The 20,994-nt window shown below is 45.9% G+C and overlaps 1 protein-coding gene across 2 annotated transcripts; it reads right to left on the bottom strand.

Annotated features, from left to right (window-relative positions):
* Positions 1 to 9,608: 9,608 nt before the first annotated feature.
* On the bottom strand, positions 9,609 to 20,100 carry commd7 (COMM domain containing 7). Of its 2 annotated transcripts, none has more exons than XM_080899722.1 (9): positions 19,744 to 20,100; positions 18,407 to 18,457; positions 17,152 to 17,254; positions 14,430 to 14,486; positions 14,282 to 14,319; positions 12,236 to 12,326; positions 11,966 to 12,015; positions 11,694 to 11,742; positions 9,609 to 9,784 (listed from the first exon to the last, which is right to left on the bottom strand). In XM_080899722.1, exons 1-9 carry the CDS (start codon positions 19,822 to 19,824, stop codon positions 9,708 to 9,710), a joined length of 597 nt encoding a protein of 198 aa, XP_080755848.1. In that variant the 5' UTR covers positions 19,825 to 20,100; the 3' UTR covers positions 9,609 to 9,707. The 2 variants fall into 2 exon arrangements, with proteins under 2 accessions (XP_080755848.1, XP_080755847.1); XM_080899721.1 differs by having other exon boundaries at positions 18,407 to 18,460; positions 19,744 to 20,000.
* Between the last annotated feature and the right edge of the window lie 894 nt (positions 20,101 to 20,994).

Raw genomic sequence — 20,994 nt, 5'->3', positions numbered from 1 at the left:
TGTTCCCCACGTGGACACAGATGAAACCAGAACATCTGCACATTTACAAAGTCGGGGACACAAAACCAACATCTGGATTCTAACGTGCTAAATACAGTGTTGTTGGGTCGTGGCTGTTTTATTGTGTACTTTATTGTTTATTGTTTCCCTCAGCTGTGTTAGACGAGTCCAAGCAGGTGATCTAACCGGAAGGCTGCCAGTACACGGGCGGGACGACGCTTCCATGTGGAAGAAGCGTCCATTGTGTATTATTGAGACTATATGGAAAAATGTAAACCAGCTGTAACCCATGTGAAATACAGGGCTGCAAAATCCCTTTTTGTAATCTAAGGCTATAGCCTGTTATTGTCACAAGGGGGCGCTGTGATGCAGTCTTGTGTTCTGACGACCTTGCGTCTAGTGCGCAGGAAGTATTACCTCTCTCTTCCTGTGAGATCTTCCCTCTGATGGCGGTCAAGTACGTGTCGGAGCGCATGGAAAAAGTATCTTGGTATGCAATATTGCAACCCGGTTAATGAGACCAGATTGTTTTACGTATAAATGCTAATAAGGTACTCTTTTATTAGGCCCCGAACTCTGACCACAAAGGGAATAATGTCTGTCAAGTTATTTGTGTCTGAAAATCCCGATTGGTTTTTTTGAACTACTAGAAGAATTCTGGAGAACCACTGACGGCGAGAACAGCCCAAATGAGATCCTGGATGATCGTGAAATGGTGTGGCCAGCCATGCGATCGGATTGTGGGATTTGCCTGAGAAACTGATTCAAGCAACCCTGGATTACAGATAAGCCCTATGCACTACTTTTCCTACCCGGATAATAGGGTTTGCACACTGACAATTCCCCTACAGTACACCTGTTTGGGTTTTCAACGACTTTAAAGGACAATTCAGACTGGACAACAGGAACACTTTAATCTGTTTCATTCATTCCCAAGAGCTCTGATACTGTTCAGTATAAATCTTCCATTTAAATGTCTTTATTTTGTTTTGTTTTACATGTATTCACCTTTAAAATGCACTATTAGTGTGCAATTTGGGTTATTGTGTTGTATATGTATATAAATGGTACTGAGGCAATAAAGGTCCCAGTTATTCACTTCCAAGCCAACTCCTTTTGTGAGTCCCCAAAACAAAACCTCCTCCTGAACCTAGTAAGATGTCTAGGGTCTCTATTTGAAGTGAGAGTGTACTGGTCCTGAGTAGAGGCGCTACACAGCTTTATCATATCAGCAGTTTTTTTAGTGTGTGGACATTTTTTTCTACTCAACAGTAAAAAAACGTTGATGATTCATGTCGGATGAATCGGTTTGACGCACCTGATTCGGAAAACAAAGCACAGATAAATCTCTCTGATTATAAGATAAGAGCAGGAAAAAGAACAAAAAAGGGAAAGACAACACAAAAACCTTCAAAATAAAACAGGAAGTGAACTGAGAAGTCAGACAGGGAAACGGAGAACAGGACGGGGAGCAGGGCTCAGACTTTTCCTCTGCTAATCAGTGATGTCAGAATAAAAGAAGATTCATCAGCAGCTACCAGATTATTCTCTGTGTTTGCTGCTTTCCATGGAGGCAGTCTGGTTATTAATTTATGCGTTTTCTGAGGGATGGATCAGCAGATAAATGATGCTGTGGTCTTTATGTTACCCGCCGCTGACACTAAGCAGGTTTTTAACTGTAAAGTCTCTGAACGATCATAAACTCTGCGTCGTGTTAAAACTAACCAGGCTGCTTGCTGATTGTGAATTCTGTCTGTGTAAATGTGATAAATCACAAGGTCTGAAATAAAACTGATGATGTTATTAAACATCTGGAAACATAAAACTTGGATTTGACAAAAGTTTATTATGTGTTTGTGAACATGTTCTCCTGCCTTTGTTTCAAACGTGAGTTTTTTTTCCATTCCATCGTTAGATTAAAGCTCAGCGTCCGGGCTTTATGAGCGCTTCTGCTTAGACAGCAGCGCCCTCTGGTGGCCGGAGGCAGGAAACGCTTCTGTCTCTGATGTCTGAGCTGAGGTTGCTCACTGAGAGTCCACGAAGAGGGTGAGCTCACCCAAAACCTTGGCTGGGGTTAGGTAGAGGATCATTAGGTGTTCCTTTGTCCCTCTCGGGGAGGGGGGGACACACTCCCACTCCCACGGGGCTTAAATCTGGGACTCTCCACCATTTGACTCTAGAACTGAAGAAGCTTCTCGGATGAGAGGTGAAACGTCTTCAAGCAACTTAAAGAAGTCCAGACGCTTTTCTCTCCAAGCTCCTTAGACTACGATGGTTAGTTTACGAAGATTAGTCTGCATGTCTCATTACTGTCATTACTGTAACACAGAACATAAATACAACTTTAAGAAGATCAGTGAATGATGTGGAGCCTCATCCACTGGTTTCAGGCATCACATGGAGCCACACCCTCCTCTCAGACACTGGGTCAGGACAGAAGCTGGAGGTCGTTCCTGGTGAGGAGCCTCAAGGTTGGAAATTTCACCATGACAACCTCTTCGATTCGCTTGCACCCCTGGATGATGTGACAAAGAGAGGATTAGAGATTTTTGGGGACAATGAGGACAAACCATCTCTCTGATGTTCCTTTCAAAACCAAAGAAAAGTTTACAAAGTCTGAACACAGGGAGAGAAGCTGCTGGTCCGCTGGCAGGACAACAGTACTGTCCCTATTTCAACAAATATGGAGACCACTATGCATCCAGTAATATCCTCCTGGGAAACAAGGAAACATGTATCTGTCAGTTTACCTTTTTTGTGACGTCCTGCCTATTTGGGGCTAAAGGAGGCCATCCAAATGAGAGCGACCATTGACCTGCTCGCCTGATGCAAAGGTTTGGCACAAACCCACTGAGCCATGGAAGGAGAGACTCTGACCGACCAATAGGCACAAGGAACCGATTCCTGAGACATCGTCCATGTGAGGAATGCACCACCTGTGCATGTGAGAAAGGTTAATGCATCACTGCACAAGTAGAATGGGAGGCAGAGCCTTCAGTTTTCAGGCCCCTCTTCTGTGGAACCAGCTTCCAGTTTGGATTCAGGAGACAGACACTATCTCTACTTTCAAGATCAGGCTTCAAACTTTCCTTTTTGCTAAAGCATATAGTTAGGGCTGGACCAGGTGACCCTGAATCCTCCCTTAGTTATGCTGCAATAGACGTAGGCTGCCGGGGGATTCCCATGATGCACTGGGTGTTTCTTCTTCACTCACTATGTGTTAACAGACCTCTCTGCACTGAATCATATCTGTTATTAACCTCTGTCTCTCTTCCACAGCATGTCTTTATCCTGTCTTCCTTCTCCCACCCCAACCAATCACAGCAGATGGCCCCGCCCCTCCCTGAGCCTGGTTCTGCTGGAGGTTTCTTCCTGTTAAAAGGGAGTTTTTCCTTCCCACTGTCACCAAAGTGCTGCTCATAGGGGCTCATATGATTGTTGGGTTTTCTCTGTATGTATTATTGTAGGGTCTACTGTACAATATAAAGCGCCTTGAGGCGACTGTTGTTGTGATTTGGCGCTGTGTAAATAAAACTGAATCGAACTGCACACTGAGTGCTTCAAAACACACCATGTAAAGTAGAAAAGGAGGGAAAAGTGCATGCACAGGGCTGCATGGGAAAGGCTGAGTGAGCCTTCACATGCTGTATGACAGATAAATTACAGTAATGACAGCATGGCTGCATTTCAAACGAATCAAGCACTTTGTTCTGAATCCTGCCTCTTTATATGGCCTCTAATATACACAGAAATGCTTTTATGTGAATGTGTTTCACAAATCTTAGAAATATGGTATCTAACCAGATTCTTACTCTGGATGGCATTACCTCGGCCTCCAGTAACACTGTGAGGAACCTTGGAGTCATTTTTGACCAGGACACGTCCTTCAACACACATATTAAACTAATATATGTATTTATAACCCCCTAAACACCAAATGCTGTGTTTCTACAGGCGTCCTTCAGTTTTGTGTGTAATGACTGTAAAGCTGCTTTGTTGGGCTGAGATCAGCTGACTGCATGGACCATTGAAGAACATGTCGTTTCTTTGGCGTGAGGAACTCTTGGGTTGCTTTTGCAGTTTGCTTTGCCTCATCGTGTGAGCAGAGGCTACAGCTGAACACTTCACAGTTCATCCTGCTGCTTCCCTCAGCAGTGCCACCATCATCATCATCACACCAGTGACCCGGCTCCACTGCAGCCATACATGCAGCAGATAAACTATACTGAAGCAGACCCTCAGAAACAGCATCACGACTGTTTGTGACATGACTTATAACCCCTCTGACGGCTGTTTCTCTGTCTAACTGCTCATTCTTCATATTTCTCCTGATTTCTTCTTGTTTTTGTCCAAAGCTGTCAGACGTTCTTGTGCCGAGCGTCTTTGTGCTCGATGATTTAGGCCCGAGCCTCTTCCTGTGGAGCAGAGGCAGTACGTCGGACCCAGATAACGACTCCTCTGTGTGGCTGGCCCACACACACACACTCACACACACCATCTGTGTCGTGTGTGTGAGTGGTTGTTTTTTCAGTTTCGAGCAGGAAGACATTAATTACTGTGAGCAAAGAGAGAAACCACGTTCTCGGTAAATTCTCAGGGAGGAACTTTAAGAGTCGGGAGCAAAATTCTCTTATCAAGAAAACACACAAACACACACACACTCAGACTCACACCAACTGCACACCCTGCTTTAACTGCACACACACATTTCCTTCCACCTTATGTGATGGATCCCATTCCTGCCAGCAGGGGGAAGTCTACATCTTCCTTCTACCTCAGGCTGCCTCACACACAAAGTATCCCCTCACCCAGCCAATCATTAATCCAGGTGTTCCATCGTGTGGACACAGGTGCATAACGTCGGCACGCACAGCTTCTACATTCATCAGTGAAACAACAGCTCACTCTGCTCTCACTCCACAGTCAGTGGAAGCACCTGGGAACAACAGCACAAAGTGGTAAAATCACACCAGTGGACGCTGAGACGTGCAGTCCACAGAGGTCACCAACTTTCTGCAGACCTCCAAACTTCACGTGGCCCGTACATCAGAGTGGCGATTGCGAGCCGGGCGTTCTCGTCCTACATCAGTGTGACCTCACAAATGTGCTTCTGGAAGAAGCGTTCCCATAAACACTCCTAAACCTGTGGAAAGCCTTCCCAGAAGAGCTGCAACATCACTTTCAACTCTAGAGCCAATGCTTTTGGGAATATAGTGTACATGGACACATGTACTCATCAGGTCAGAGGATGCAGCTCCAGATAAGCAGTCAAAAAATGAGGTTTGTGTAAAGTTCATGAGCTTCAAGCATGAATTTTAGGGCTGTTTACGGCAGGAATAAAGTCACAGAAGTGCTGTCAATGCTCCCTGGGATTAAGGTGAGCATAATTGATTAATTAATCATTAATTAATCATAATTGATTACACAGCGGTGAAGAGTAGACTTTATCACAGTAGATGTCTTTCTGAAAGTGCTGTAACTAAGTTTAAGAATATAATCCACCCGCTGTTATCATCTCCAATGCCCTGTACCAACACAGAGCGGAGCAGCTATCTGAACGCTAACAGAGGTCGATTATCTTGTTAATAATTTCTCCTCCTCACTACGTACGACTCTGGATACTGTAGCTCCTGTGAAAACTAAGGTCTCTAATCAGAAGTACCTGACTCCGTGGTATAATTCTCAAACACGTAGCCTAAAGCAGATGACTCGTAATCTGGAGAGGAAATGGCGTGTCACAAATTTAGAGGATCATCATTTAGCCTGGAGAAATAGTTTGCTGCTTTATAAGAAAGCCCTCCGCAAAGCCAGAACATCTTACTATTCATCACTGATTGAAGACAATAAGAACAACCCCAGGTTTCTCTTCAGCTCTGTAGCCAGGCTGACAAACAGTCAGAGCTCTGTTGAGCCAACCATCCCTTTAACGTTAACTAGTAATGACTTCATGAACTTCTTCACAAATAACATTTTAATCATTCCAATCATGGATAGACGTGATTTCTAATTGTCTTACCTGTCTTCCTCCTCTCACACCAACCAATCACAGCAGATGGCCCCGCCCCTCCCTGAGCCTGGTTCTTGGAGGTTTCTATAAAAAAGGTTTATATAAATAAAACTGAACTGAATCTGTTCACATATTGTCACCTGTGCACTCTCCACAGGTGAGCTGTGGAATCCAGTCTGAAAGGTTTCAGCTCATGTCTGACACTTCTGCAGCTTCTGTCGTCTCACTTCAGCTCGTAAAACAAGTCCTCATTTTACCTGGAGGTAAACCTTTAAAACCCCCATTCTCCTGCCCTTAGGACAAACAACACCTGGACAGGTGTCATCATTTGAAAGGAAACTCTCTCAGAACAATAAAAACAATAAAGTATAGCAGCAGGTGGGCGTTATACAGCACGCTTCCAGTGAACAGGACTGTGTGTAAAGCCAGCGACATTGACACAGGACGTTTGTAACTTTGGGGAAACAAGAACACGGTTGACAGCTGTGAGCTATTAGAGTTATTCTCCATAAACTTCCTCTTCCCTCTGCAGGTCCAACGGCAAAAATGTCCACACACACACACACACACACACACACACACACACACACACACACACACACACACACACACACACACACACACACACACTCACACACTCTTCAGTCTGTCAGTATCTTTTATTCCTAGCCCAAACAGACTCTTTCTTGGGAAGGCCCTGGTTATTCCCCACACAGATAAGCAGGCATACACACAAACTCTCGTTTTCATATCTTAGTGAGGACATCTCATTGACATAAAGCTTTCCCTAACCATGACCTAACTGTAACCCTGGTACTAAAACCAGATTGTGAGCCTCAAAAATGCCTTCAAACGTTGAGTCAGTGGGTATTTGACGTGTTTGTTGGGGGGTTGATTTGCTCTGCTGTTCTACTGAAGCCCCAAACATATCCAAACAGTGCTTAACACATGTATTAGACCACAGTGAGGGTTGACCCTAAACTAACAGCACTGATAGTTCCAAAATAGTTATTTATGTTTCTGTAATGGTTAATCCACCAGTATCCACAAGCTCTTTAATCAAAATGATATTTTCAGTGCTAACAAATAATTATTATTGTTATGCAGTCATTTTCAGATTCGCTGCTTTACAAAGAAAGCAGGAGAAATAATAAAAAGTATGATTTCTGTTGAAGATCACAGTATTGACGTGCATTCCTCAGCAGCTCAAAAAAACATGAATTAAATTTGTTGCACCTGTAGCTGACCTCAGGAGGACAATCACCAGTCGTATCTGAGCACAATGACACAAAGTGTTTTTCTGCAGGATTTTCACGTGGACGTAAAGTCTGGAGTCTCTCTGATGATCTAACTCATGATCTAATCACTTCCCAAAGAATGTTAATCAGCTGGTGTTTACTTAACATCAGCTGAGTGACGAACTTCTGCGAGAAGACTGAAACACTGACAGGATCGAGATCTGTGGGATTTTCTCTGCTCTTTTAAAAAGGCCAGAGAAACAACTGGGAGGAGCTCAGGAGGCCTCGGGGGGATGCATGCAGGGACACGTCGGGTCACACGATGAGACGAAAGGAGAGCCGGCATGAAGAAAGGAGGAGGAGGAGGAGGAGAGATACTAAGGACAAAGAGAAAGAATGTGAAGAGAAAGAGGAGAATTGCACAACAGAGGTGAAGGTTTGATTTGCTTTTGGCTCCGAGTCGTGAAACTGTGAGAGGCTGATTGTCTGTGAGGATGAGCATCTTTGGAACATCAGAGCCAAAGTTCCACCTGAATGAGCCTGACAGGAAGGAAACCCTCGTCCTTTCACCTGCTGCAGGGCGCCGTCTCCTCTCAGTTAGACCAGAGTCACCTTTGAGCAGCTCTGTTCACCTCTTTAATTTAAAAACACTCAGTGTACCTGCAGCCTGTGGGTCCCCGCCCCTCCCTCACCAGGTATCTGAACGTGTCAGAGGACATGAAGGAGCAGCACTTTCTCACTGCAAGCAATCCAAACCGCACAGCAGCTGAACAGTAAAAACAATATCAGTAACTAATATGAGCGAGCTGCTGTGTCCTGCAGCGAGGAGCCAATCAGCTGAATGAACAGGTGAGTTTGAAGGATGTTTGGAAACAAGCTGACAGGCTATAGGCTGATCCATCCGGACTGAGCAAAAATACGTTACTGAGGGCAAAACGATACGTGTGAACACGCAGCAGCTGAAAACTGTGCTACCTTACATTAGAAAGCCAATTATCGTGATGGCCAAGGCCAAGCAGCATTCAGCACAAACTTCAGTCTCAGGTCTTCATCAAATATTCAACTCCAGGAAACAAACAAAGCAATTTTTTAAAATCAAGAAATAAACATAAACAACTGCCCTGATTGGCTGTTCCATCAGCACTCCCAGACGCTCGGTCCTTGATTGGTCTGAGTTTGTCAAAAACTTTGGTTCGTTCATGATTTCCACATGACCACAGCCTGGATTTGCTGTTTACTGTGGGGGCAGACGGCCAGGTGAGAGCGAGGCGTGACAGGACACGCCGCAGAGCTATGTGGAACATTTCATTTTCTGCTAAATACGGGGAATCCTGAGTTTTCACTGAATCCGTTTACGCAACATCCCAGGAAACGCAGCAGGACGGATCCACGCACAGATACGTGGAAGCGTGAGCAGAAAGACGGGCTCGGCCTGGAGCCGTGCTTCTAATGAGGACAAGCTCGTCTGTCCGAGACAGCCAGCGCAGGGAAGGGCGTGAAGGTTACACACAGCAGGACGGGAGAGTCGGAGGGCACGACCCGCTGATGCAGTCAGGTGTGGCAGACAGCGACGGGGAGCGGTGGTGCGTTGAGTCCTGGTTTTGAGAAAGACAAACGACACGTCCAACTGACTGGAGGCTTTTTCTCTTTTTTAGGGCCGGCACGCCGAGCCGCTCGCAGACGGGAGCGTTCCTGAGCCCGTGCACAGATGTTTGAAGGTCACGGTTATCGTCCCTGCGCACAGAGATTCCTCCAGGTCCTCTGAGTATGTAGATGATGTCATGCTGTGTAGATGATGTCAAGCTGTGTAGGTGAGTTACTTTAATGTGGTTTAGGTTGTTTCTGTGACAGCCGCGTATCGCAGCTCTCTAATGTCAGAAAGTATCGTCAGTACGTAAAGGAGGAGCTGCAGATGCTGTACAAAGATATAAAGTAGGCGGGAAAACCCTTCAGAATAAAGGCAACTTCCTGTCTTCGAGCAGACAGACTGCTGAGGAATAATCAGCAGATAATTATCACAGACGTCTGAAGTGGTTTCGGAGCCGAGGGCTGAAACGGCGCTTGCACCGATGAGCCACTGAGCGCTCTGACATGTGCCTCCAGGCTCGTACGCATCCCTGTGTGGCCTTTACTGCACGCCCGTCTCTGGCTGCTGCTCATTTCGCCTGCATTTAACCTGTTATTGCAGCTAATTCGTGTTTGTTTTAGTAATAATTTATTACATCAGTAAGAGACAGCAGGCCTGAACTCGATCGAACAGGTCTGGTTTCTGATGGAAGTGTCAAAATGTTCCCGCTGATCTCACCCAGGTGTCGTCGTGCTGACAGACTGTTTCCCACAGGGGGAGAAAACAGCAGATAATGACAGGTTACTCCTCAGTTTATTGACTCATTTCAGGTAAAAATGTCACACGCACACAAATTCAACCAGTACATACAACACACACACGGACACACACGCGCTCAGCTGAAGCACTCCATGCTGGCCTTGGCTCGCTCCATCTCGTGCAGGAAGTTGTAAAACTGAGGCAGCGTCAGTTCTGCAGGGAAGAGACAAAAAAGGACGACTTCCTGTCAGAGACAGAAATGAAAGGTTTTTGCATCTGTGGAGGAAAACGTGAAAAACTGGGAGAGCTCCAAACCAGGAATACTCTCTTCAAGAGGAATTAAAATACAGAGGAGCGGTTTACCTATCTCTACTTTTAAGATCGGGCTCAAACTTTCCTTTTTGCTAAGGCATATAGTTAGGGCTGGACCAGGTGACCCCGAATCCTACTGAGCAGGGATAGCTCAGTAGGTAGAGTGGTTGCCCCATGATCGGAAGGTCGGGGGTTCGATTCCCCTTAACAGCTACCCTGGGGTACCCCTGAGCAAGGTACCGTCCCTACACACTGCTCCCCGGGCGCCCAATGGCTGCCCACTGCTTCACTGAGTGAATGGGTTAAATGCAGAGAGCAATTTCCCCACGGGGCTCAATAAAGTACAATAAAGTACACACTTTCTTCTTAGTTATGCTGCAATCTGGTCTTTAGGTGATGACGTGACGAATCCTGCTTCCGGTCCAAACTACTCTGCGTTTATTAAGGCTGTTGTGTTTTTAACATGTTTTAATGTTTTGTTCTATTTAATCTGAAGCCCCTAAAAGCAGTCAGTGATCACTGTCTCAGTTTTTATTACTGCTGTTCATTTGAAACCCTTATGATGTAGCTACAGCCCTGCAGCAGTATATTCATGACTAACCTGGTATTGTGGATGGATTATCTCAGTTGTTTTTCTGGCTGAAGTTTGGACTGCATTTATGCCTAACCATCAGGAACCTTCACGTTAACTTTTATCGAGTGGAAAAAGTTAGCGTTCATCCTCCAGCTTCACTGTGTTTATGCTATGCTAACATAGCTGTGTCGCTAGCGGTCACGTAGCACATCATTATATAGCAGCTAGCCCAACTTCAGTAACCCTACAAACGTCACTGCTGTTTAGTTTCCTGTCTTCATTTATGTTGGAAGTGATAGCAGAGCTGTACGTTTGAATGTTTCAGAAATCTCTGTCAGAACATGCTATATCATGCTTAGCATGAAGCTAGCGAGCTAACTTCCTGCTAAATCCATTCAATTTAATAAATCCTGTTTTCATGGATGCCTGGATGTTAAACTTCATAGTTACACCTGGTAAAGCAGCAATGCTGATCATTTTATTAAAGATGAAAGAACTTAGACAGTTTGTGACTCTTAGTGATGCTGCAGAGTTCGTTTGACTTTGGGACCTGGGAGTTTGGACCCAGACGTGGTTAATGAAGTCAGACTTAAAGACCGATAGGTACAGCTGCTGGGGGATTCCCATGATGCACTGGGTGTTTCTTCTTCACTCACTACGTGTTAACAGACCTCTCTGCATTGAATCATACCTGCTATTAACCTCTGTCTCTCTTCCACAGCATGTCTTTATCCTGTCTCCCTTCTCTCACCCCAACCAATCACAGCAGATGGCCCCGCCCCTCCCTGAGCCTGGTTCTGCCGGAGGTTTCTTCTCGTTTCCTTCCCACTGTCGCCAAAGTGCTTGCTCGGCCATTTGATTGTTGGGTTTTTCTCTGTATGTATTACTGCAGGATCTACCTTACCATATAAAGCGCCTTGAGGTGACTGTTGTGATTTGACGCTGTATAAATAAAACTGAATTGAAGATCTGTAGGTCGGCTGACTCTGAGAGCATCGGGTGGAGGAACTGATTTTTCATTTACGAAGTTTACACGATTAAACCAGACGAGTTCCTTTTTACATTTCTTACAGTCTTTTTCACTCGCAGCATCTGTTCATTATCTAAGTTTTGTGTCCTGAGTTGCAGAAACAACCGTCAGAGTAACTTAAAGCTTCCTGTTACAGACTCGAGCAGTTGGAAAGAAAGACATTCAAGGTGTGCAAAACTTCAGGTACGAGTGACATCATCACTCACCCATGTAGACGTTTTCAGTGGAATTCCCCTTTCTGACCACGAGCTTCAGCTGCAACCAAACACAACGTGTTCAACAAAACAACGATGCTGTGTGTGTTTTCATATCTTTGTGGGGACCAAAATACCAGTCTCCACAAGTTTGAAGACATTATTGAGAATCAAAATGTGGTTTTAGTGTCCGGGTTACAGTTTGGTTAGGGGAAGCATTATGTCAATTAGATGTTCCCACAGGATATGAATACCCCACATGTGTGTGTGGAGCGCTGTTGTACCTGCAGGAAGACTGTGCCCAATTTCTGAATTTCACTGGTGCCAACAGTCACTGTGGGACGACAAAACACAGCGTGATAAAAACACTCAAACAGGACGGTCGCTGTGTCACGTCTGCGCGTCATGGTTAGCTCTGTTATTCAGCTTCCATCGGCTGCACACACCGAGGGGTTCAAATGTGCTCAGAGGGCGGACGCGCTCACAGACAGACTCAGACTGAACCTCTAATGTGAGCCAAATTTGCCGTGCACGCTAGGTTTGCTCCTTCTTACCTCCAAACTTCCACTCCATGTCAACCAGCTGGTTGACCATCAGAGTCTGCCCGACAGCGAGCCTGGTCAGCGCTGCGTAGTGCTCCGCCCACTGCAGGAACACAGATCACATCAGACTCCTGAGACACGTGTTCACCGTTTAAAGGTTGCCTGAGTAACATCGTAAGAACAAGTTTTATCAACGACACTGAGTCAGTGCTAACTAGGGCTGCCACGATTTGTCGACTAGTCACGATTACGTCGACTATCAAAATCGTCGACGACTGATTTAATAGTCGACGCGTCGTTTGAAGCTTTGTAAGATCGCAAAAGACGCAGGAATAAGTAGCAGGATTTAAGAGTGTAATAACGGACTGAAACAGAAGATGGCAGCACTGCATGTACAAGGATGCCAGCTGCCGTTAAACCCCGAAGAAGAAGAAGAAGAAGAAGCTGTGTCCCAGAATTCATAGCACGGCCCAGCGCAGTTTCCAACAATGGCGGCAGCTAGTTAGTTTTAATGTTACTCTTATTATTCTTTCTGGGTCACAAAATAAACGTTTAACATATTTTCAGGCGAGAATGTAGCTGTGTAAACCTCAAATATCTGCTCAGTTTATCAGGACACCACATATTTTCAAAAGCGCTCCGACGTTTTCGGAGACGTGAGAACATCGGACTCCCCGCAAATCGTTTTCAAACCCACCGCTGTCTTTCGCTACTCAGGTTAAATATATATGAGTCACTTAGATAACTTAAAATGTTATTGTTTGGCTTTTTTTTAGTATTTTATTTGTTCCTGAGTAAATCAGTTTGTCTGAGATTAAAGTTATAGTTTTTACACAGCTGAATAAAGTCAAGCAGACAGCTGATTATCAGAAGTGTGAGATGCTCCAGAATATACTCCGGTGTCCTGTTATAGTTTAGATAGCAAGGAGTTTATTAAACTTCACCGAAACAATCTGCAAATTTCATTAAAATGTAATAAACTATCATCTTGTCTTTATTTTTAGTTAGCACAGACCTTAAACACTTAAAGCTGTAAGCTAATGATAGTTATATAAGCTGTAGTTTTACGTCTAATGGATGATGATCTGATTAGTCGACTAATCGCAAAAATAATTGGTGACTAGTCGACTATCAAAATAATCGTTTGTGGCAGCCCTAGTGCTAACACGTGCTAACACCTGTCAGCTAGCTTCGGCCCAAACGGACACACGTGCTCCTCCCTGTTGTTTTACACGAGTCAGCATGTGCAGCCTGAGCATCACAATGATGGCGAGCTAAGGCACAGCTAGCTGGCTGACCATCCTCGTGTAGCCACCACCGTGGGAGTGTTAGTTACACAGAGGTTAAAGTGTGCTGGATCGATCTGGAACAGTTCAGTTCTTGGCGTTGCTTCGAGCAACAGCCAGCAGATACCTGACGCCCCGTGACGCGCTTACAGCCTCAGCCTGTGACGTGTTCATGGTGCAGATGTAAATAAAGCTGCAGCAGGCTACAGAAGAGGAGCTGCAGGATTTACCCACAGTAAACACAACATGTTAGCTGGTGAAGAAATGGTAAATGGACTGGTTCTCATATAGCGCTTTTCTACTCTTCTGAGCACTCAAAGCGCTTCACACAACTTGTGCATTCACCCATTCTAACTAGCATTCACACACATTCATACTTCGATGGATGCGTCGGAGAGCAATTTGGGGTTAGTATGTTGCCCAAGGATATTTGGCACGCAGACGAGGGGAAGCCAAGAACCTTCCGATCATTGATGACCTGCTCTACCTCCTGAGCTACAGCCAATCACAGAAATAAGTCCAGAGTCCTGGAAGGCCCTTTGAACCATCTATGACGTCTTTAATAGTAGTGGAAAGTTTGGCACACGTAAAGGGCGTGGCTTTGGTCAGGTGGTTTGATCCCAGTCTGCATGCCACGATACAAACCCCATGTTGCTCTATGAATGCATGAATGTCAGACAGGAAGCACTTAGAAACAGCACGCTTGTGTGAATGAGGCAGAAAAGCGCTGCATAAGCAGCTTTCCATTTACCTTTAGCACTACTTCACTTACCTGCAGTGAGAAGTGAGCCGACTTTTCCTCGCTCAGTCCTGAAAAATGATCAGAGTGAGCAGGTTGGCTTTCATTAACACAAACGTGACAGTAACTAATACGACTACTGTGAGAATGACTCTGAGGCACAGAGGACTCGGATGTGTACCTAATGTCAGGAGGTCTTCTTTGATCTGCTCGCCTGTCAGGTTTTTCTTCAGGGCTCCTGAGGAGAAAACAGACACGGACACCTTCCTGTTACTGTTTATAGCTCCACCTGTTGAGTGTCGGGTTTTAAACGCCGTGAGAAAATACTGTGCAGGTATCCCCACATACACATCTGTATGGAGATCACTGCTGCAGACACACCTGGCCCGTGCAGTAAGCGTGCACACGTACAGTGCAGCGTATACAGCACCACAGACAGATAGCCCACGCGTAACTGGCATTCTGGGAAATGGAGGAAGTGAAAATACAAACGAAATCACAGGCAGAAACATGCTGTCTGTGAATGAAACCTGAAAGCACAGTGTTAGCACTGTTGCCTCACAGCAAGGAGTTCACTTCCACCATCAGGCTGGGGTCTTCCTGCAGGGCTTCTCCCCGGGTACAACGCCTTCCTCCCACAGTCCACAGACATGCAGATAGTGGGGTGAATGGTTGCCTGTGTGTTAGCCCCCCCCCCCCCGTGACCTAACAAGGATAAGAAGCAGAGGAGGGATGGATGGCACATAAAATAAGATTTACTCATCCATCCACAAACCAAAAACACCCTGTCAGTGGGTTTATCTGTGACAAGGATTCACTTCCTGTGACTGAGATGAACAGGAAGCACTGGTGCTAACGAGGGAGGATTCTTTTCTCTCGTTCAGTTCATTTTTATTTCAGTGGTTTCTGTTCGAGCTCACTGTAATAACCTTGATGCAGACTCTGTATAAAGGACCAGATTAGTCAGAGATGAGGGAGGAAAAACGACCACTCTGCTGTTTTCTCTGATTTTCTCAACACTTTGTTGCCGATCACATCTTATGGCTCGTAATAATCGCTGCACTTCTGTCTCAACTTTGCAAACAGAAACTCGCCCAAAATATTTGGCCCAGGTGTCAGGAGCACTTTGTTGTACTGAACTTCTGCACTGAGGGCTATACTTATCAGAAACTACCCGCATGGACCGCAGCTGGGCGGCTCATCAAGAATGCAGCAGCACATCGGGGCTGCACACAACACAAGTGGGAACAAGGGGAAGTGTTATCCATTTTCCATTTATTCTCTCGTGCTGGCAGAGCGCGTTCAGAGAAACACAAATTGAAATGTGTTGAAAGAAGCCTTAGTCTTCAGTTACACCTGCCTGAGCCTGCTGCTTCCATCGCACTGAATCAAACACCACCTATAGTCCCCTATTCAGCTACATCCCAGGTCACATGCTGCTGCTGTCGCTCACACAAGTGCTTCGTAAAACCGTTACTGCAGGCAACAGATTTAAAGCTCCATACGCCCTCATCGTGTTCAGCGCTGTGGCATCAACAATCTGACACTCGGCTAGAAATCAAAACCAGCCAAACTCCACTCCTTTTAACCTCCAAACACATGACCCACATCCCACAGCGCAGAGGATAAACAGACCACAGCACCGAGGCAACAACTCAGTTTCATTCATCACAACAGTGGTCGCCTCAAGGCGATGGTAAAGACCCCACAATCATCCAGAGAAAACCCCAATGATTAGGCAACAGTGGGAAGGAAAAACTCCCTTTTAACAGGAAGAGGGGCGGGGCCATCTGCTGCGACCGGCTGGGGTGGAGGGGAGGAGCCAGTTTTAACAGGATATTTCTAACTTTAGAGATGTTGCACAAATGGAAGAAAGCAGTCTTACATATTTGTTTAATATGTGCGTTGAAGGACATGTCCTGGTCAAAAATGACTCCAAGGTTCCTCACAGTGTTACTGGAGGCCAAGGTAATGCCATCCAGAGTAAGAATCTGCTTAGATACCATATTTCTAAGATTTTCAGGGCCGAGTACAATAACCTCAGTTTGATCTGAACTAAGAAGCAGAAAGTTAGCGGCCACCCAGGTCTTTATGTCTTTAAGACATTCCTGCAGTTTAACTCATTGGTGTGTGTTATCTGGCTTCATGGACAGATAGAGCTGGGTGTCATCTGCATAGCAGTGTAAATGTATGCTATGTCTTCTAATGATACTGCCTAAGGGAAGCATGTATAATGTAAACAGAATTGGTCCTAGCACTGAACCCTGTGGAACTCCATAATTAACCTCAGTGTGTGAAGAGGACTCTCCATTTACATGCACAAACTGGAGTCTATTAGATAGATATGATACAAACCACTGCAGCACAGTACCTGTAATACCTACAGCATGTTCTAATCGCTCTAATAGGATATTATGGTCGACAGTATCGAACGCTGCACTGAGGTCTAGCAGGACAAGCACAGAGATGAGTCCACTGTCAGAGGCCATAAGAAGATCATTTGTAACCTTCACTAAAGCTGTTTCTGTGCTGTGCTGAGCTCTGAAACCTGACTGAAACTCTTCAGATAGGTAAAGGGCGGGGTTATCACCTACAGTATGACACCTGACACTCAGAGTGCTGACAGGTGTGTTTCCAGCCTGTCTCTGCTCTTCTCCTGTCTGCCAGTGTAAAATTACAGTGAAGTGCTTCACACATAAATCTTCTGCATTCTCTGACTTTACTCTTAACGACACCGACTCTACCTGGTCTGTAGGTTTACAGAACTGACGTCCTGATCAAGGAGATAAACGAGGGAAAATGGAAACAACCTGATTCCTACCACCTAATCTGGTACGGCTGGATTTACGATGTCCGTGTTAGCCTCTGTGATTAGAGTGATGGATGATGAGTGTGTCTCCCACCCTGCGGCACCAGGAGGACGCTCTTCATCAGGTTCCTCAGAGGCCCGGCGCTCATCCCATGTTCCCCCGCGAACTCAGTGAGCTGCTGCATGAACCTCTCTGTCTGCGCACACACACACAGACACACAGAAAAATGCATGCATTCATTTGCACATGCACACAAAAGGGCAGCCAATGTTTTACCTCGGTTCAGTTATCAAGGCTAACCACTAAGTCCAAAGTCCCATTAACATCAAAATGTGTGTGTGTGCGCGCGTGTGTGTATGTGCGTGTGTGTGTGTGCGTGTGTGTGTGTGTGTGCGTGTGTGTGTGTATGTGCGTGTGTGTGTGTATGTGCGTGTGTGTGTGTATGTGCGTGTGTGTATGTGTGTGTGTGTATGTGCGTGTGTGTGTGTGTATGTGCGCGTGCGTGCGTGTGCGTGTGTGTATGTGCGTGCGTGTATGTGTGTGTGTGTGTATGTGCGTGTGTGTGTGTGTGTATGTGCGTGTGTGTATGTGCGTGCGTGTGTATGTGTGCGTGTATGTGTGTGTGTGTGTGTGTGCGTGTGTATGTGTATGTGCGTGTGTGTGTGTGTATGTGCGTGCGTGTGTATGTGTGCGTGTATGTGTGTGTGTGTGTATGTGCGTGTGTGTGTGTATGTGCGTGTGTGTGTGTGTGTATGTGCGTGTGTGTATGTGCGTGCGTGTGTATGTGTGCGTGTATGTGTGTGTGTATGTGCGTGCGTGTGTATGTGTGCGTGTATGTGTGTGTGTGCGTGTGTGTGTGTGTGTATGTGCGTGCGTGTGCGTGCGTGTGTGCGTGCGTGTATGTGTGTGTGTGTGTGCGCGTGCGTGCGTGTGTGTGCGCGTGTGTATGTGCGTGCGTGTGCGTGCGTGCGTGTATGTGCGCGTGCGTGCGTGCGTGTGTGTATGTGCGTGCGTGTGCGTGTGTGTGTATGTGCGTGCGTGTATGTGCGTGCGTGTGTATGTGTGCGTGTGTGTGTGTGTATGTGCGTGTATGTGCGTGTATGTGTGTGTGTGTGTATGTGCGTGCGTGTATGTGCGTGCGTGTGTATGTGTGCGTGTGTGTGTGTGTATGTGCGTGTATGTGTGTGTGTGTGTGTATGTGCGCGTGCGTGCGTGCGTGTGTATGTGTGCGTGTATGTGCGTGTGTGTGTGTGCGTGTATGTGCGTGTGTGTATGTGTATGTGCGTGCGTGTGTGTGCGTGTGTATGTGCGTGCGTGCGTGTACGTGCGTGCGTGCGTGTGTGTTCACCTCTTTCGGCTCCAGGAGGAACTGGAACAGAATTTCAATCAGGCGATGAAACTGCTGCATGAAAGAAAAAGAGTTTGCTTGTTGGAAACTTTGGTCAGATTTACGTTTCAGCTGCAGCTCAAAGACCTGATTCACTCGTCTGTCTACCCCTGCCAGGCAGGGACAGAGGAACAAACCTGCAAACTAAAAACGATTGGTCCACAGCACTCATGAAGAACATCTCAACATGCTTTAATGGTCTTGCTGAGTCCATGTGTTCAGGCCTCGGGCTCAGAAGTAACCCAAAGGCTGAAGATGCCACCGTCTGATGTGTGAGGCATCAGTGCACACTCAGAACGCTGCATCAGGACTCAAAAGCTTTATTTCCTCTTGATGCGTCCGAGATGCTGCACGAGGCAGACGCCCCGAGAGCCAATCCAGTACCAGGATTAATGCCACCTGCCTCCCGGCGTCTCCTAGACTTTGTGTGAGGAGCTGTGCTCCCGATAAAGGAGGGAATGAAGACTCTCACACTGAGTTTAAAGAATAAAGAAAGATTCTCTTCATCACAGTGAAGGTTGCCTCCTGTAACTCAGGTACTCATCACTAATCTGCATCAGCCTGCAGACCAATCCTAATATTCTGGATTATTGTAATCTGTTAGCAGCCTAACTGCTCTCTGATGTCACGTTGTCACGCGAGGGCCCGGGCTCTCAGCTCTGCTGTCAGTCTCCGTGACATCACGGCGCTCTCGGCGTAGGAGGTGGCGAAGACTGTGACATCGTTCCAGTGTTAATCACTGTACACACATCATCAGATGTGCTGAGTAATCAGATTACAGCTGAGCGGCAGCTCCTGGAGGTGTTGAAGCTCCTCGCGTACATCAAAGTCCTCTTTAAATCCCGTTTACAGGTGTGTTTACCTCACAGAAATGCCACCATCCTGCTGGGCGGACCGTCAGCCGTGGCGCGCCTCAGCGCTCCGCCCCACAGCACCGTGCTGCACTGTTATTGGTGAGTAATAAACCGACGGCATCGATAAGTCTGGACGCTGACGTTCAAAGCGGGTTCTGCTGGACGCCGTCTGGTCACGTGACAGCGGCTGTGACTGCGCGCATCACGTGCCCTTCAGTCTAACAGCTCGTGGCTGTCGGACGTCTGTTTGAAGCCTGAGCGATATTTCTGCTCATCAGCTTGTTCACCCGGGGATTCATCAGCTGGCAGCCAGCTGACACGGACACGTGTACATTCCGTGAGGTACAGGTGGGCTGTGACCGTTAACCTCCTTTCACTGACGTAACGAGCCCCGGGGCTCGGACAGCTTCCGGTAAAGCTGCTCCGTTAAAGCCGCGGACTTACCTGCTCGTTCAGCTTGTTCAGGTTCTGGAAGTCGGTGCCGACAGAGTCCGGTAAAACGTCTTTAGTGAAGTGAAGCTGCATCGTTTCTGTCGGCTGACCGTCCCCCCAAAAAAAAAAACAGCCCGCTGCGGAGCGCAGTTCCGGGTTATGGATGAGCGCATGCGCACAAGTGTCTGCCAGACAGGTCAAGAAGAAGAATGAAAGATCAAACCTCACGAAAGCTTTTCCTTTAGTTTGACGGAGATTTATTTTTGTTCTTGTAAGACGAACTTTTAGAAGTTTGTAGCAAAAAAGCTGAAAGTTTTTGTTCCCTTTAAAATCACTTTGAATGTTCTCACCACGAGTTTAATTATTTTGATTTTTATGCATGCGGATATAAAGCATGTGGAACATTAATTTCAATTTTATTTTATTTGTATAGCATCCTGAAGCAACAACAAGGCGCTTAATTACATTGTTTAGTAAAATTTGTTTAAATGTTTAGTCATTAATATCAAGTCAAAAACGTTATTATTTTCAAATACATAAAAACGTATTCAGGAACATTAGACATGTATTCATGTTATGTATTCAATGGGCTACGGTCTCTTATGCTATTTTACATTAGCAAATAATGCGACATTCATGTAATAATAATAATAAATGTTATTTATAGGCACCCATTAAAATGCTTGAGGTCTCCTTACATTTGTACAGCGAATTAAAATCATATACACAAATAAATCAGAATAAAATGAACACATAAAAGCACAAAATGACTGAAACAGTTGTGATCAGGTGGGTTTTGTGATGTCACTGAAAACGACTTTAATTTTTGGAGAATTCAAAGCATCTATAAATACCAGATGTTCAGAAAACAGCTCACATCTGCATCATGCTGATACGGTGCAAAATGTCAGTCACAAGTCACGAGCCAATGAGCATGCCCCGATGATCTTCCTTCTTGGCACAAATATGGTCAAAACGCATTAAATGAACTTGATGTTTCACTCAGAGCGACCTGAAAAAATCTCTGAGCTCATGAACTCATCAGCAAAGTGCTCGTAGGGGTCAGGCGCACGATCTGATATCCTCGTGTCGGTGTTGTTCCCAGATCATCATTCAAATGTTGTTCCAGGATCAACATTGCAAGTGACCAATCAGAATGTGGTGACGTCATACTTTTGCGACTTCGGGAAAAACTGCAGTAAAACAAAAAACTGTCTTAAGCTGCGAGAAACCGCCTCTGTCTGCCGATCAACTGACCCCGAC

The sequence above is a fragment of the Rhamphochromis sp. 'chilingali' genome (genome assembly GCF_963969265.1).
Source record: "Rhamphochromis sp. 'chilingali' genome assembly, chromosome: 12".
Taxonomy (NCBI): Eukaryota; Metazoa; Chordata; class Actinopteri; order Cichliformes; family Cichlidae; genus Rhamphochromis; species Rhamphochromis sp. 'chilingali'.
Note: the sequence above shows the minus strand (reverse complement) of the source record. Positions and strands in the feature narration are given on the sequence as shown.